Below are 16,596 nucleotides of genomic sequence, written 5' to 3'. Positions count from 1 at the left end.
CTGGTCTGACAGAAGATGCAGGCTGTGGTAGTACCACATAGTATATGTCATCTGCTGCTGTTCCTGATCTCTCGGAGTACAGGAACAGATTGTGCTCACTATTGTATGGACTCCTCAGGCTACCAAATTTTCTTTTTCAAATAGTTGATGTCTGCCCTGGGGTCCAAAGTCTTCGCAGATTTCTGCAGTTTCTCCAGCATTGCCTTCCCTCTTTCTTTTGTTATGACCCAGAATAAATTGTAATTTTGTTTTTAAAAAAAATACTTGCCTATGTGTTTTTATTAAAAAGGCCAGTTTGTTTGGGAGTAGGCAGGTACATTTCAAAAATACAATGTCAAATTAACAAGGGACACCAACCAACCTCCTTGAAGTTAAAAAATACAAGATAACAATGTTAATGTGGTAACTTGACACAAACAAATTTAACAAAATTATGGAGATCACAAGAAAATTTTTTTTAAATAATCAAAAAAAAAAAAAAAAAAAGGAGATCTTGATTTAACTAAAAAAAAAACAACATTTTTTATATATCTTTATCTATAATAATTGTATTATCTTTTCATGTGACAACACTGAAGAACTCACACTTTGCTACAATGTAAAGTAGTGAGTGTACAGCTTGTACAACAGTGTAAATTTGCTGTCCCCTCAAAATAACTCAACACACAGCCATTAATGTCTAAACCACTGGTGAGTACACCCCTAGGTGAAAATTTCCAAATTGGGCCCAATTAGCCATTTTCCCTCCCCGTTGCCATGTGACTCGTTAGTGTTACAAGGTCTCAGGTGTGAATGGGGAGCAGGTGTGTTAAATTTGCTGTTACCGCTCTCAATCTCTCATACTGGCAACTGGAAGTTCAACATGGTACCTCGTGGCAAGGAACTCTGAGGATCTGAAAAAAGAATTGTTGCTTTACATAAAGATGGCCTAGACTATAAGAAGACCCTGAAACTTAGCTGCAGTACGGTGACCAAGACCATACAGCCGTTTAACAGGAAAGGTTCCACTCAGAACAGGCCAAAGAAGTTGAGTGCACCTGCTTAGCATCATATCCAGAGGTGGTCTTTGGGAAATAGACATGAGTGCTGCCAGCACTGCTGCAGAGGTTGAAGGGGTGGGGGGTAAGCCTGCCAGTGCTCAGACCATACGTGATAGCATTACCATAACATGGCTCCCAACTGTCCCTGATTTGGAGCAATGTCCCTCTGTCCCTCATTCCTCCTCATTTGTCCCTCATTTTGGTACAATTTATATAGCTGTATATAAAATGCACCTTTTATTTATCAAAAAGTGTTTTCCAGTGCTAAACCTTTCATCTGATTTCTAAATTTCTGCATTTGTAAATTCCAAAAGCCAATGTAAAGGAATAGTAGTGGTATAAAGAACACTTGTGGGTTTAACCAATCTTGTTTTTTTGTACAATTCTCCTTTAAGGGGGCATGGTAAGGGGTGTGTCCTATGCCTGCATACTTTGGCTGATAGGTGTCCGTCATTCCCATATCAAAAAGTTGGGAGGTATGCCATAATAGTTTTACATTTTGCTTAAAGTTGTGGGTTTGTGTTAGGCTCATGGTATATGTGTTGTAGCTTACAAAGTATCTGTCAAAAAATCAGAGAAATTCATTTTGAGGTCTTGCAAGTTCCATGGCTGTCAACGTTAACCTTGCTGTAGTTAAAATAGGATTTTTATAACAGTTTACCTGTAAAATCCTTTTCTTTTGAAGTATATCACGGGACACAGAGCCATAGTAATAAATATGTGGGTTATAGTCCACATTCAGGTGCTGGACACTGGCACACCCTAAACAGGAATTTGCCTCCCTATATAACCCCTCCCATACCGGGAGCATCCCAGTTTTGTAGCAAAGCAATACACGTGTATACTAGAAAGAGGGGTGGGACATCGGAGCAGTCATCTTTAAGTAGACTGCTCTCACCACACAAGAGAATGTAGTGATTTTTTTCCATAGAACAGGGTTCTGGAAAAAATTAAGATAGAACAATATCCTGGTTTAGATAAAAACCTGATACTATCTTTGGTAAAAAGTTAGGATGAGGACGCAATACTACCTTATCCTTGAGAACAATAATAATATGGCTCTTTACAAGAAAAAGCAGCCAATTCTTGTAGCAGATATAATTACCAGAAAAAATAAATAGTTTCCTTATCAAAAAAAAAGAACCAAGGGAATATGTTGTTTCGATCCAAAATAAGGCTGCTTTGTAATGCCGCAAAACTAAATTCAAGTCCCAAGGGTTTAGGGGTGACCTAACCGTGGATTAAGCTGTTATCCCCTGAATAAAGTTATGAACCAAAGAAAGCGAGGCAAAAATGGTCGTTTAAATAATACCAATAAGGCCGAGACCTATCCTAAAAAGCACTTAAGGCCAGCTTTATTTCTCACCCCATCTGCAGAAAGTTAAGGATTCTACTTTTGACCTATTTCCTGGGGTGCAACCCCTGGTTTCACACCAGGAGACATATGCTTCTTAGACTCCATAATATTAATTATGGAGGCCGGCTCTCTTGCATTAACCAAGATAGAAACCACTGAACCTGACAGCCCACATTTCTTCAGAGTGTGGGTCTTAATAGCCAAACTGTTAAATTTAGCATTTGTAAAGTAGGATGGAATACTGGACCTTATGAAAGAAGGTCTGACCGTGGCGGTGGGGTCCATGGGTCCCCTACTGTCATTTTTATGATCCATGCATACCAAGATTTCCTGGGCCACGCTGGAAGCCACAAGAATCACCTACTTCCTAGGAAGCTACATGATCCTACGAAGAAGTCATGGACGCAGCAGAATAGGAGGGAATGCATAAATCAGTGAGAACCGATTCCACGGGAATAGCAAGGCATCTGTTCCGCATTCTAGTGGATCCTTTGTTTATTTCTTTGTTGAACCTGGACGTAAACCGATCTATGTCTGGGATTCCCCCATCTTTGGCATATTGACAGGAAAATATCTGGGTGAAGGAACCATTCTCCCGGGAACAACTGCTGGCGACTCAAGTAGTCCATCTGCCAATTTTCTATTCCTAGAATGAAGACCGCCGATAGGCAAAGTACATTTTTTTCTGCCCAAGATAGGATATGATTAACCTTTCTCTGGGCCGCACAACTTCGTGTGCCCCCTTGGTGATTAATATAGACCATTGCTGTGGCATAGTTGGAATGAATAGACCATTGCTGTGGCATAGTTGGAATGAATCCTGGCAGGACAATGCCATAAACTGAACGTTCAGGCCCTCAGAACCAAGTGCTCTGCCTGAATTTCTAGAAAGATAATGGGCAAGGCCATTTCTGATCTGGGCCACTTCCATGGTAACTGAAGGAAGGATTTTCCCCTTTGCAGATTTTTGGATATTGACCATAAACTGAGGCTTCAGCATACCCAGCCGACAGTACCTGGTATTTCCAGGTGGTCCATCTGGGTATTAACCAGACCCGACCCTGCTTAGCCTCCAAGATCAGACGAGATTGGGTGCTTTCAGCGTGATGTGGCTGTAGGCTTTGGCATCAGACACATTGGCAATCTATAGCTTGAACCCTTTGTTCCAAGCTCATAGGATAATGTTTTGCAGCAGTCTCAAATGAAACTGAGCATAAGGAACGGCCTTGAATGAAGCCACCATCTTTTCCAACAACCTCATGTAAAGTTGAATAGAAGAATTCATCTTGCTTCGACCACCTAAATCAGTTTCTTTATGGTGCTGATCTTTGCCTGGAGCAAGAATACCCTTTTATGGGTGTACCTATGATCAGACCCAAGTATCTTAGCCCTTTTCATGGTTTTAAAGAAGATTTCTCCTAGGCTGAGAAACCGACCTAGATATTCCAGGTAGTTGAATGTGGTGACCGTAATTCGGTCTAAGCGGGCTACCGACTGGACTATCAAGAACAGATCATCCAGGTAAACCATAATCATTATAGCTTGGGCCCTTAATCTGGCTAGAAGAGGGACCAGAACCTTTGTAAACACTGAAGGTGCAGTAGCTAGACTGGAGACAAGAGCTACACACTGAAAAGGAAGATTTTCCACCTTGAAAAAGGTAGATATTACTAGTGGGCAAGGAAATAGGCATCTGGAAGGTATGCATCTTTGACGCTGATTGACGCCAGAAGTTCTCTTCCTTGTAGGATGGAGATAACTGATTGGATGGACTCCATGTGAAAAGAGTGGTTATATTTAGGAATTGAATTTAGATTTTTGAGATCCAGAATGTCCATTTGGATTTAACCAAACCCCAACCTCTGCTCTTACATGGGGGCCACCGTGATCACTTTTTGCCAAAAGATGGTCAAATGCTTGAGAGAAAGATTTATTTTTGTCTGGATCCTTAGGAACGTTTGATCTGAGAAAACGAGGAGACAGGAACTCTTGGAACTCCAGTTTGTACCTTGGAGCTATTGAGGAAGTCCTGCCAGATCTTTGAGAACTGCAGAAGAATTCCCCTATTGAGCGAGCGGGGGCACCTCCTCAAAAAGGAGGCTTCAGTACTTGTAGGTTTCCTCCCCCAAGACCACTTTTGTCCATGGGGGTTAACCCTGAGGATTACCTTTTGAATCTGACAGCGGAAGCCATCGTGACTGCCACTTTTCCACTAGAATTTCTTTGGATGTATTATTAAAAAAAATCTCCAAATAACTGTTTCACCACAAAAAGGAAGACTAGCCAGGAGCTTCTGCATGGTACTTAACGAAGGGCGCAAGGCCTGAAGGATAGAATCTCTCCTAGCAACTATTGCAAACATAAAGCTGCCAGATCCTGGGCCTGCAGTATACCCTTGAACACCTGTTTAACCACTTTCAGACCGGACCATTTTGCTGATCAATGACCAGAGGTCTTTTTACAATTTGGTACTGCGCTGTTTTAACTGGTAATTGCGCGGTCATGCAATGTTGTACCCAAACAAAATTTGTGTCCTTTTTTTCCCACAAATAGAGCTTTCTTTTAAAGGTATTTGACTGACTCTGCGATTTTTATTTTTTGCGATATAAACATTAAAAGACCGCAAATTTTGAAAAAAAATTATATTTTCTACTTTTTGTTATTAGAAAAATCCAATAAACTCAATTTTAGTCATACATTTAGGCCAAAATGTATTCACCCACATGTCTTTGGTAAAAAAAAAAGTCAATAACTGTATATTTATTGGTTTGCGCAAAAGTTGTCACATCTACAAACTAAGGTACGTTTTCTGGAATTTACATTTACATTTCTTGAGGTGCTAAAATGGCAGGGCAGTACAAAATCCCCCCAAATGACCCCATTTTGGAAAGTAGACACCCTAAGGAAATTGATAAGAGGCATGTTGAGCCCATTGAATATTTTATTTTTTTGCCTCAAGCGATTGAATAATGAAAAAAAAACTTTTTTTTTTTTTTTTTTTTTTTTTTTTTTTACACAAAGTTGTCACTAAATGATATATTGCTCACACATGCCATGGTTATATGTGGAATTGTACCCCAAAATACATTCTGCTGCTTCTCCTGAGTACGGGGATACCACATGTGGTCGACTTTTTGGAAGCCTAGCCGCGTACGGGGCCCCGAAAACCAAGCACCGCCTTCAGGATTTCTAAGGGCCTACATTTGTAATTTCACTCCTCACTACCTATCACAGTTTTGAAGGCCATAAAATGCCAAGATGGCACAAAACACCCACAAATGACCCCATTTTAGAAAGTAGACACCCCAAGCTATTTGCTGAGAGGCATGTTGAGTCCATGGAATATTTTATATTTTGCCACAAGTTGCGGGAATATTACAAACTTTTTTTTATTTATTTTTTCACAAAGTTGTCACTAAATGATATATTGCTCACACATGCTATGGGCATATGTGAAATGACACCCCAAAATAAATTCTGCTACTTCTCCTGAGTACGGGGATACCACATGTGTGGAATTTTTTGGGAGCCTAGCCGCGTACGGGGCCCCGAAATCCAAGCACTGCCTTCAGGATTTCTAAGGGTGTAAATTTTTGATTTTACTCCTCACTACCTATCGCAGTTTTGAAGGCCATAAAATGCCAAGATGGCACAACCCCCCCCCCAAATGACCCCATTTTGGAAAGTAGACACCCCTAAATTTAGGGGTACACTAGTGAGACTCACTGGTAAAAAAGCACCTAGGCTGTCAGCGACTATCAAAACGCTACAAAAAAAAAAACTTTTAAGCGATCGCAGGGATCAGGCCTGACTCTGCGAACGCTGCAGTTATGTGTGTTGTGTTTTGTAAGTGACAGTGATCGATCGATACTGCACTTGGGTGGGCTGGGCTGGGCTTGGCGGAGGGGCTAAACGCAGGTGCTAGCAGGTATCTGGGCTGATCCCGCTAACAATGCGTTTTGGGAAACCTAAACTGCTGGCGACGCTAATATAGATCTGATCAGATACTATATTACTAAGGGAGGTGTATGCTTTGCGCGTGGGTGTTAGCGGTACTGGCACTAACCTGACGCTGCCTGGGGCGACGCAGACCTTATCTGACCCTCAAACTTATATCACCCGCCGGGTGATCAGGGGGTTAAACCTTTATTAGGTAATAAATGGCGGGTGCCCTGAAACTATAAAAAAATAACTAACCAACCAGCATCACCTGTAACAGTTATATGGTGATCACTGGTGAAAGGGTTAACTAGGGGGCAATCAGGGGGCTTTATGCGGTAGTATATGGGGGTCCCTGGCACTATAAAAAGCTGCGGCGAACCTAAATACCTACCTGCCTAACTAGCGTCACCTGTGACACTAATACAGCGATCAGAAAAACGATCGCTTATTAGGCTGGGTTCACACTGGAGCGATGCGGGAATGCCACGAATCCGCGGCGGGTTCCCGCATCACACTGCCCTATGCGAACTGCTGGGAGTGTCAGTGAAATGTTAATGACACCCCCAGATCAGTTCGCATATCGCAGTGCGATCTGCAAACTCGGACAGGAATCGGATCGCATGGTGTGAACACCCATGCGATCTGATTCTGCTGCGGACCAAAAAAAGGGTCCTGTGCGAGTTTGCGGCGGGTGCGATGCGAATTCAGCCATACTATCTGTATGGCTGAATTCGAATCGCACAGAGATCGGATGTGATTTGCACTGCAGTGCGGTGCGAATCACATCCGTTCTCATAAACCGCTGCAATGTGAACCCAGCCTTAGTGACACTGGCGACGGGGGGTGATCACGGGGTTAAACCTTTATTGGGGGGGTTAGGGGGGTACCCTAGAACTACAGGGGGCTAACCCTAACTGCCCTAACAGTTATTACAGTCACAAATGACACCAATGCAAAAAAAAAAAAATGCAATTGGTGTCACTGTGACTGGGGGTGCAGGGGTGATTGGGGGGTGATCGGGGGGGTGAGAGTGTGCCTGGCATGTTCTACTGTATTGTGTAGTGTTGGTGCAACTCACCGATCCTCTCTCCTCGGTGCCGGAACGAAAAATACCGACACGGAGGAGAGATTACATAACAGGAGAGGAAGTGATGTCACGCTGCACTTCCATTCGTCAGGAGCGATCGCGAGGGGGTGGCCATGAACGAATGGCCGCCCCCTCATCCCGGATCACTCCTAAACGGATTCCGACCGCCGCTGGCACCGGGGGGGGGGGGGGGGCACGATCGGGCCCCCCACCCGCGGGAAGGCAGGGACGTACAGGTACGCCCATATGCCTGCCCGTGCCATTCTGTCGACGTACATCGTCGTGCGGCGGTCGGCAACTGGTTAAACTGGTCTCTCAACGATTAAGCAATTACTGTCAGCACAGGCTGAGACACTCAATCTGCCAGAGAAAATAGGAATTTTAATAGGAATTACAACTTTTTATCCGCTGGATCCCTAAGCATTTGAGCATTGTCTGCCAGACAAGTCAAACTCTTATTCACAGAGGATATAGCAGCGTTATTTGCTGGTATACCCTACTTACTGAATTTCCTTCACCATAGGATAAAGTGTGAAAACTTTTTAGGAGGGAAAATAATGCTTATCTGGGTGATCCTCTCAGATACAAAAAAGCTTTTACAGTAATGAATGGACAGGAAAAGGCATGCACAGCTTGAGCGAACCCAAACACTCAGTTAAGGGTACATAAATGTGTAGCGGACCATTCAGCAAGAAATTGCACCATCAATCTAAAGATTCAAACAGCTGATTCTCCTGCATTTGACACCTCAGTAGGGGAGTCATTAGCCTCACCATGGTCCCCTGAGGGAATTTGTCTTCTCCTGCCCCTAGTTCCTCAGTTTGAGGGTCCTGGGCAAAGAGAAGCTGCCGCATTTTGACCCACACTGGGATGCAATTAAAGTCGCAAAAAACCTATCATGGCTGAGGAAATTTTTTTTTTAGTAAAATAAACAGGGGCTGCAGTGTTGAAAGCAGATGCAACCGTTTCATGGCCCCGATGCTTACTCTGACCAGCCACCCCCTCTCAGGGGAGGATGCCATTTGTAGAGATGAGTAGGCTTTCCAGACCTTGAGGGAGACCCTTTTAGCTCTTTTTTGGGGGTGTTTCAAACCCCCTCCTGACCTTAGCATGATACACAAAGCAGAGGTACTACCAGAAGAAATCTCATCCACTGCTTGAGCAATAGTCCAGCCACTGCCGCTGCTATCTATGCTCAGCCTGATGCAAATAGTAAATGTGTCAAATAGAAAATGCCTGTGTCACCAAAACCTCTTTCATGCTCCTCTTTGCTCTTATGTCTCTCCGACAAATTTTTAAAAACACACTCCCACGTTGAAGGACACCAACGTTGCACTAAGCCACGCCCCCACCTCGCATCGCACCCCACCCCCCTTTCTCTTTCAAAAAAAGTTTTCCTACACAAACATGGGCCTCCGATGGCGTGGAGGAGACCTAGAAGCAGACGTCAAGTAGGGGCAGTGAAAGAGAACAGCATTGCTGATCATTTTCAGTTCTCCTTATACTCAGCCTCATGTAGAGGGGAAGAGTGCAGCCCAGGTGGGGGTGTCTGGAGGAAGCAAAACCCCCCAAACTTACCAGAGGTCTGCCTGCTAGCCAGAGGAAAAAAAGTCTGCTGCTTCTGTGACACAGCATGATTTCTGAGCAAAGCATGAGAAGGTATGTGCTCCATACAGCCCCCAGTGGTGACAGGCATGACAACATTTACTTTAAAGGAGACATTTCATAAGAAACTTAAAAAATTGCTTAGAAAACTCCACTTACCTTTCCCATCACAGGCTTTTCTGTGGTAAAACCAACAGACCCAATCGTCACCCTTCACGGTGGTTTCCGTTAACAAACCTTCAGGAACCAGGGACCCTCGGGGAACCCACACTCCTGGGCCTGTAATAGCACCCCGCCAGTAAATCTTAAGGCCTTAATACCAAAAGTACTGGATCCCTGGATACAGCTCTCTAAAAAGAGAAGAGATTACAAGCAAAACCTTGTTTTCTTCGGATACCATTCAATTTGGCCTAAAAGACACTTTGAATGGATCTGGCTGCATAGCTAGCCTCAGCAAGGATTGCTCCAGTGGAGCACAGCACATCTTCACTCGTGACCAACACCTTAGACACTGGCGAAAAAACTGAGATGCTCCTGGTATGGGAGGGGTTATATAGGGAGGCAACTTCCTGTTTAGGGTGTGCCAGTGTCCAGCACCTGAAGGTGGACTATAACCCACGTAGTAATTACTATGGCTCTTTGATATACGATTAAAGAAACTGGGTATATACTAATATAATTTTCTGTGAAAAAATGTTGTGTTAAGATTTTGCAGTAATAAATGGGATCAAATCGGTGCTCTTTTTCGATGGCAGCAACAAGAAATTTCGAAGGCGCAAGATGGAAAATTGTGATTGTTGTTCAAGAAATTACATTTGTCCCAAAATCGAATGTTAAAATCAGATTAAAGCGGGAGTCCGCCGGGAGTTCCGCCGTTTTTTTTTTTTTAAAGCCAGCAGCTACAAATACTGCAGCTGCTGACTTTTAAAATAATGACACTTACACGCCCAGCGCGCCCGCGATGTCGGCACCCGAAGCCGATCTCTCGGTTGTCTCTCGGGTTCTGCCGCCGCCATCTTGGGTATGGGAATCAGGAAGTGGAGCCTTTGGCTTCATTTCCCGGTTCCCTACTGTGCATGCGCGAGTCGCGCTGCACAATAAGGATGGTCCCCGCTGTCTCTGGGATCCGTGTGTTTCCCAGCAGGCAGCGGGTGACTTTCGGAAAGGGGCGTACCTTCTGCAGAATCTACGCCGGAAGTGGGTGCAGATACCTGTACTGTACAGGTACCTGCACCCCCCTCCCCCCTGAAAGGTGCCAATTGTGGCACTGGAGGGGGGGAGGATTCCAATGAGCGGAAGGTCCACTTTAGGGTGGACCTCTGCTTTAACTTTGTAATTTCACTTGTTGGCTCCCAAATTTACATCCCTGTTCTCTGATTTTTCTTATTTGGAGTTGCTGCCTGAATCCATGGAAGAGGCCATTGTTGTGTTGGTTTCCAAGACTGGCAAAGATCCTCAGGACTGTGCTTCTTTCTACCCAAATCCTTATTAAATGAGTTTTTTTGCTAAAATATTAGCTAGTCACCTTTCTAAGGTGATTATGGACCAAATTTTGAAGTACTTTCGAAAGACATCAATCCCGCCATTAAATGTATGAAGACTTTATACGAACATCGAATTACTGTCTTGGAATAAAAATAGGCTTATCAGGTTTCAACACCTACAATAGTTTCTTTAAATGCTGATTATTGCACCGGGTCCCGGATCACTGAGCCGACAGGTGTCACTCCACTCGAGTGCTGCTCACACCTCCCCCCTGCAATGCCACTGCCTTGCCTGGCTCGAGGTACATTATGGGTCCTTAGGGGGGTCTGTGCACTGTAGGGGGGTTCTTTACTGTGGGGGGTCTGCACTGTAGGGGGGTCTGCACTGTAGGAGGGGTCCTGCACTGTAGGGGGTCTGCACTGTAGGAGGGGTCCTGCACTGTAAGGGGGTCTGCACTGTAGGGGGAGGGGTCTGTACTGTAGGGGAAGATTCGGCACTGTAGGGGGGTTTGCAGTGTAGGGGGGTATGTACTGTAGGGGGAGGGGTCTGTACTGTAGGGGAGGATACTGTACTGTAGGGGGGTCTGTACTGTAGGGGAGGATTCTGCACTGTAGGGGGGTCTGTACTGTAGGGGAGGATTCTGCACTGTAGGGGTCTGTACTGTAGGGGAGGATTCTGCACTGTAGGGGGGTCTGTACTGTAGGGGAGGATTCTGTACTGTAGGGGAGTCTGTACTGTAGGGGGGTCTGCACTGTAGGGGGGAGGCGTCTGTACTGTAGGAGGGTCTGCACTGTAGGGGAGGATTCTGTACTGTAGGAGGGTCTGCACTCTAGGGGGGTCTGCGCTATAGGGTGGAGGGGTCTGTGCTGTAGGAGGGTCTGCACTGTAGGGGAAGTTTCTGTACTGTAGGGGGGTCTACACTGTAGATGGGGGGTCTGTACGGTAGGGAGGGGGGTCTGCACTGTAGGGGGTCTGAGTAACATGCAGGGGGTCCAGAGCTGTGAGGGGCTGTGTAATGTAAAGGGGTGCAGAGGCGCAGGGTGCTGTGTAATGTAAAGGGGTCCAGAGGTACAAGGGCTGTGTAATGTAAAGGGGCCAGAGGTTCAGGGTGCTGTGTAATGTAAAGGGGTCCAGAGGTACAAGGGCTGTGTAATGTAAAGGGGTCAGGAGGTTCAGGGTGCTGTGTTATGTAAAGGGGTCCAGAGGTACAAGGGCTGTGTAATGTAAAGGGGTCAGGAGGTTCAGGGTGCTGTGTTATGTAAAGGGGTCCAGAGGTACAAGAGCTGTGTAATGTAAAGGGGTGCAGAGGTGCAGGGTGCTGTGTAATGTAAAGGGGTCCAGAGGTACAAGGGCTGTGTAATGTAAAGGGGTCCAGAGGTTTAGGGTGCTGTGTAATGTAAAGGGGTCCAGAGGTACAAGGGCTGTGTAATGTAAAGGGGTCAGGAGGTTCAGGGTGCTGTGTTATGTAAGAACACAGAGGTACAAGAACTGTGTAATGTAAAGGGGTCCAGAGGTGCAGGCTGCTGTGTAATGTAAAGAGGTCCTTAGGTGCAAGGTCCTGTGTAATGTAAAGGGGTCCAGAGGTGCAGGGTGCTGTGTAATGTAAAGAGGTCCTTAGGCGCAAGGTCCTGTGTAATGTAAAGGGGTCCAGAGGTGCAGGGTGCTGTGTAATGTAAAGAGGTCCTTAGGCGCAAGGTCCTGTGTAATGTAAAGGGGTCCAGAGGTGCAGGGCGCTGTGTAATGTAAAGGGTTCCAGAGGTGCAGGGTGCTGTGTAATTTAAAGGGGTCCAGAGGTGCAGTTGTGGAGGGGGGGGGTACACAGTAGTGACAAAAAGATATTGAAGGATGCAGAGGTATGCAAGGGGCACAGTGGGGTGTTTTTACATTTTATGGTGGGGGGTGCCAGATATAGGATCTGCCCCGGGTGCCAAATGCTCTAGATACGCCCCTGGTATGATGGCCTCTTTAGTGTGCTGGGGGTGAAAACTGGAACTGTGGAGTTGCATCTGTCAGTCGGTTTCCTGTATATCGAAGTGTGAAGTTTGTGTTGTTTTTTTGTTTTTTAACATAATGCTAAAACTTTTGTGAATCAGTACTAGTCCTGTCAAAAGTAGAAACAGTATATCAAACACTGCAGCCTGTGTCTCGCTCTAGTACTATACTAGCTACACTGGCTCAATAAAAGAAAAAAAAATAATCTTAACCACTTGCCTACTGTGCACTTTGACAATTGTGCGGTCATACTACACTGTACCCAAACAAATGTTTTATAATTTTCTTCACACAAATACACTTTCTTTTGGTGGTATTATATAACAAAAATGTTATATATATATTTAGTGCTGCTTTTACCGTCGTTTTAGCAGCGGTATTCGGCTGATAGTGGGGTGGTTTTAACCCCCTGCTAGTGGCCGAGAAAGGGTTAAAACCACGCTGCCCCATTAATTTCAATGGGCAGGAGCAATATATACACACCGCTCCTTCACCTCTCCAAAGATGCTGCTAGCATGACTTTTTTTACTGCCAGTGCACCACTCCAGTGTGAAAGCCCTCTGGTTCAGTGTGAGGAGCGGCTCTTTCAGGGCGCTTTGCAGGCACTATTTTTAGCGATGTAGCGCCTGCAAAGCGCCACAGTGTTAAAGGGGTCTAAGTAATTTTTCGCCTTCACTGGTGTGCGCTGATGAGGCAGCACTGATAGGCTGAACTGGTGGGCATTGATGGGGTGGCACTTATGGGCACTGATTAGGTGGCACTAATATGTCGCACTTATGGGCACTGATAAGGAGGCACTGATGGGCACCCCCCGACCCTCTCCCTTATATACGTCCCTGGTTACGACTATAAAACACCTCCCCCACTCCATGACATATGGAGAGGTGTTTTGTAGTCAACAGAGATAGCTGGGAACAATGCTTGCTCATAACAACTATCCAGAGAGGAAGAAAGTACAGGAAGTTAACATGACTTATGGCTGGATGAACATCTATTTTCATTTATTTATTTATTTATTTTGCTTCTGTCTAAAGCCCCATACACACTATCAGTTTTTCTGCTGAGTTTTCCCTTCAGGTTTACCAAAACCATGTAGTGCAAGGGCCTACCTGATTGCATACAAATTGAAACTCCTAAGGTTTGACCTCATATTATATGGTTTTGGTAAATCTGAAGGAAAAACTGATAGTGTGTATGGGGCTTAATAAATATTACAAAATGCTTTAAATTAAATGTCTAACAGGCCATAGGTGAGCAAATGAGCAACATTTATTGTAAGAGCTTATATACACTTTAAAGCGGAGTTCCGCCCAAAAGTGGAAGCTCCACTTATCAGTCTTCTGCCCCCTTCGGTGCCACATTTGGGGGGTGGGGGGGAACGAATATCTGTTTTTGACAGGTACCCACCACCCACACCCACTTCCGAGAGATCTTGCTGCGGCATGATCACTCGGAAGTTCGCCGCCCTTCCCCCTTTCCCTGCCACCGGGCATTTAGAAAAGCGCAGCACGCTTCACTGCCAGGTTCCCTTACTATGAATGGCGGCGGCAGTGCCCGAGAGCCAATGGCTGGGGTGCCCAGATCGCTGGATTCCAGGACAGGTAAGTGTCCTAATATTAAGTCAGCAGCTACAGTATGTGTAGCTGCTGACTTTTCATTTTTTGCTGGGGGGGGGGGGGGGACTTCTCTTTAAGTAGTATTAGGGCTTGTGTTATGGTTTAGGATTGGTGTTGATAGCTAGTAGTAAAGGATCAGGATGATGAACCCAGAATCTTTACTTTCATAAACAAGTAATATCCGCTTCCGTAAATCGCAAATATATCCCCACAGATTCTCTTTAAATGTATTTACTTTGTCAGCTTGGAAGGTCTCAGCTGACAAGTCTGTGACATGCTCTCAAGCAATCTATAGAATTTGTATGATGAAGGTAGTCCGATCTAGAATGCACATCCAACAGCTCTCAAAGTCTGTTGCTGGCTTTAGTACTGTTGGCAGCATAGTACCCATAAACATATGGATATCATTATATTAATACGTTTCATCTGACACCCTCAGCTAAATGATTTGGCTAAACTTTTTTCAGCCAATCAGGCTTATGTTAGGTGGCCTGATTTTTGGGAGGTAATGCCAGCAGTACCTGTGAAGGTAGAGGAAAAAGACAATAAGATTTTGAAGTTGTCTATGAGGAATAATTAATATTACCTTGTTCCAGCACTGCTACAACTGTGATAAAAGCCAGCTGAGCCACTTGGTCATGCATGTTGGAAGAAATGCTTGGATCCTGGTGTGAATTGCTCTGGAAATGAAGATTCTTTGTCCGGGACTGGGTTGGGAGGGTTAATTCACAAGGTTTGTGTCTTTAAGGAATATAAATGCCATATGGTTCAAGCAGGTTGTTACTTTGCAGCTTTTTCTGGAAAAACTTGATGTCACGTTATCAGCAGCAGGAGATGCATGGGACTGTGGCGTGGTGTAGGCTTTAGGGTGTGTATCCATACAGCGTGTGTTCGCCTTTAGACAGACAGGCTCAGTGCTGTACTATAATATGATACCCAACTTCCTCTTTTCACAGGCAGCTTTGCAGAAGTCATTATCTTGTTTTACATTCCAATTTTTCAGTAGTAGCTGAAGTCTTGCCTGCAAATTGCATTGTATGCTTTGCTTACACTGCACTCATTGTGCACACGCTACTAATCATTTTTTGATTATGTATTCCCATTTTTTTTTATAAGAAATTAGCCTGCCTATGTTACACTTATTGTTATGTCCTCCTGTTCAATGCAGGGTGCAAAGTGGCGCAATCTGTGATCGCTGTGTCCACCAGGCAGTTCACATCACAGTTGTTGGTACGGGGCTGATGGGATGACACTGCACTACTCTGGAGATGCTATGTAACCCCCTCCTCACCCACCCCCCAGTCACATCTCCCATTCTGAGAGCCGGGAAATAGCCATATTAGGGGTCCGTGGCTTAGAAATCCCCACAGCTGAATCTCCAAAACTTACCCTGTCAGGAGGGACGTTTTGGAGCATTCTAATTGGTCAGCGCTGTCACATTGGCACCGCCGACCAACCAGAACCTACGCAGCCCGTCCGGTCAGCGGGGAAGAAGACTCGTGAATGCTGAGGGGATTTCTAATCTCCGGACCCCTTAAGCGGCTATATTGGGGCTCAAAACGGGAGATCACCATGCAACAGGTCAGCGGGACGGGACGGGACGGGGGGGGGGGGCTGTCCTGTGTAAGTTCACCTTACAGATTTCTCGGTAAAGGTAAACTTATATTTTAATCCCTTAGACCCTGCACAAGCAACCCCATTCACTTGAATGTGTCAGGCTCAGCAGCTATATAGGGGGTATAATTCCTACAACAGCTGTGCAGCAGAGCACTCCAGCCATGGTATGTGTACACCTCCAAGCGCTGTTTCTGCAGCAGCAGGGGGTAGTGGTTGAGAGGTGGTAAACCTGCGGTTCAACAGTGAGGTTTTTACTTTACCTCAACCTCATGTGTGAACGAGCCCTAATAGTGCAGAGGGTCACAGTTCTGATTACAACCACACCAGACACTGTGTTGCCAGTGTTCCTGATTGTCACCACACCAGACCAGTGCAGTAAGCAACAGTTTTCCTGACCATGCCAGTCCCAGTGTCACCAGATCAGTGTATGCTAGCAACAGTGTTTCTTATCCCCGCCACATGAATCGCAGTGTCACCACACCGGTGTAAGTCAGCAGAAGTGTTCCTGATTGATTCCACACTAGTCCCCGGTGTCACCAAACCAGTGTATGCCAGCAATACTTTTCTTGATCACTGCCACACCAGTGCAGTTGCCTCTTCCTGCCACCTGTACTAGCCCAGTCCTGTTAATTGAGCAAGTTTCTGCCTGTTCTGATCCTTGGCTTGTTTGCTGACTATGTCTATGCCTGCACCTGAACTGACCCATCTGCAGGTCTGACTGACTATGTTCCTGTGAGACACCAGTACCAGCTATCCTCTATGGATACCTGCACTCCTGGAACTACAAGAACACTTTTGTATTTCCTTTCTTCTACCTCCTTTACTTTTTTTTTAATTCTTTATTTCTTTGCAAGA

At 45.3% G+C, this 16,596-nt stretch overlaps 1 protein-coding gene and 1 pseudogene across 1 annotated transcript in view; both read right to left on the bottom strand.

Annotated features, from left to right (window-relative positions):
* Nucleotides 1-15,007, bottom strand: part of LOC143964517 (leukotriene C4 synthase-like) — a 67,708-nt gene extending 52,701 nt beyond the window's left edge. Inside the window, exon 1 of the mRNA XM_077474292.1 lies at nucleotides 14,711-15,007. Within this exon, the coding sequence (XP_077330418.1) occupies nucleotides 14,711-14,768 (58 nt within the window). The 5' untranslated portion in view covers nucleotides 14,769-15,007. The remainder of the gene's footprint in view (nucleotides 1-14,710) is intronic.
* LOC143965486 (5S ribosomal RNA) lies at nucleotides 3,402-3,517 on the bottom strand (annotated as a pseudogene).
* Nucleotides 15,008-16,596: the final 1,589 nt, after the last annotated feature.

This window comes from Lithobates pipiens, unplaced genomic scaffold (assembly GCF_037356315.1).
Source record: "Lithobates pipiens isolate NorthernLeopardFrog02 unplaced genomic scaffold, aLitPip1_a1.2 Scaffold_8, whole genome shotgun sequence".
Lineage (NCBI taxonomy): Eukaryota > Metazoa > Chordata > Amphibia > Anura > Ranidae > Lithobates > Lithobates pipiens.
The sequence above is the reverse complement of the archived record's forward strand: the minus strand, read 5'-3'. Positions and strand labels throughout refer to the sequence as shown.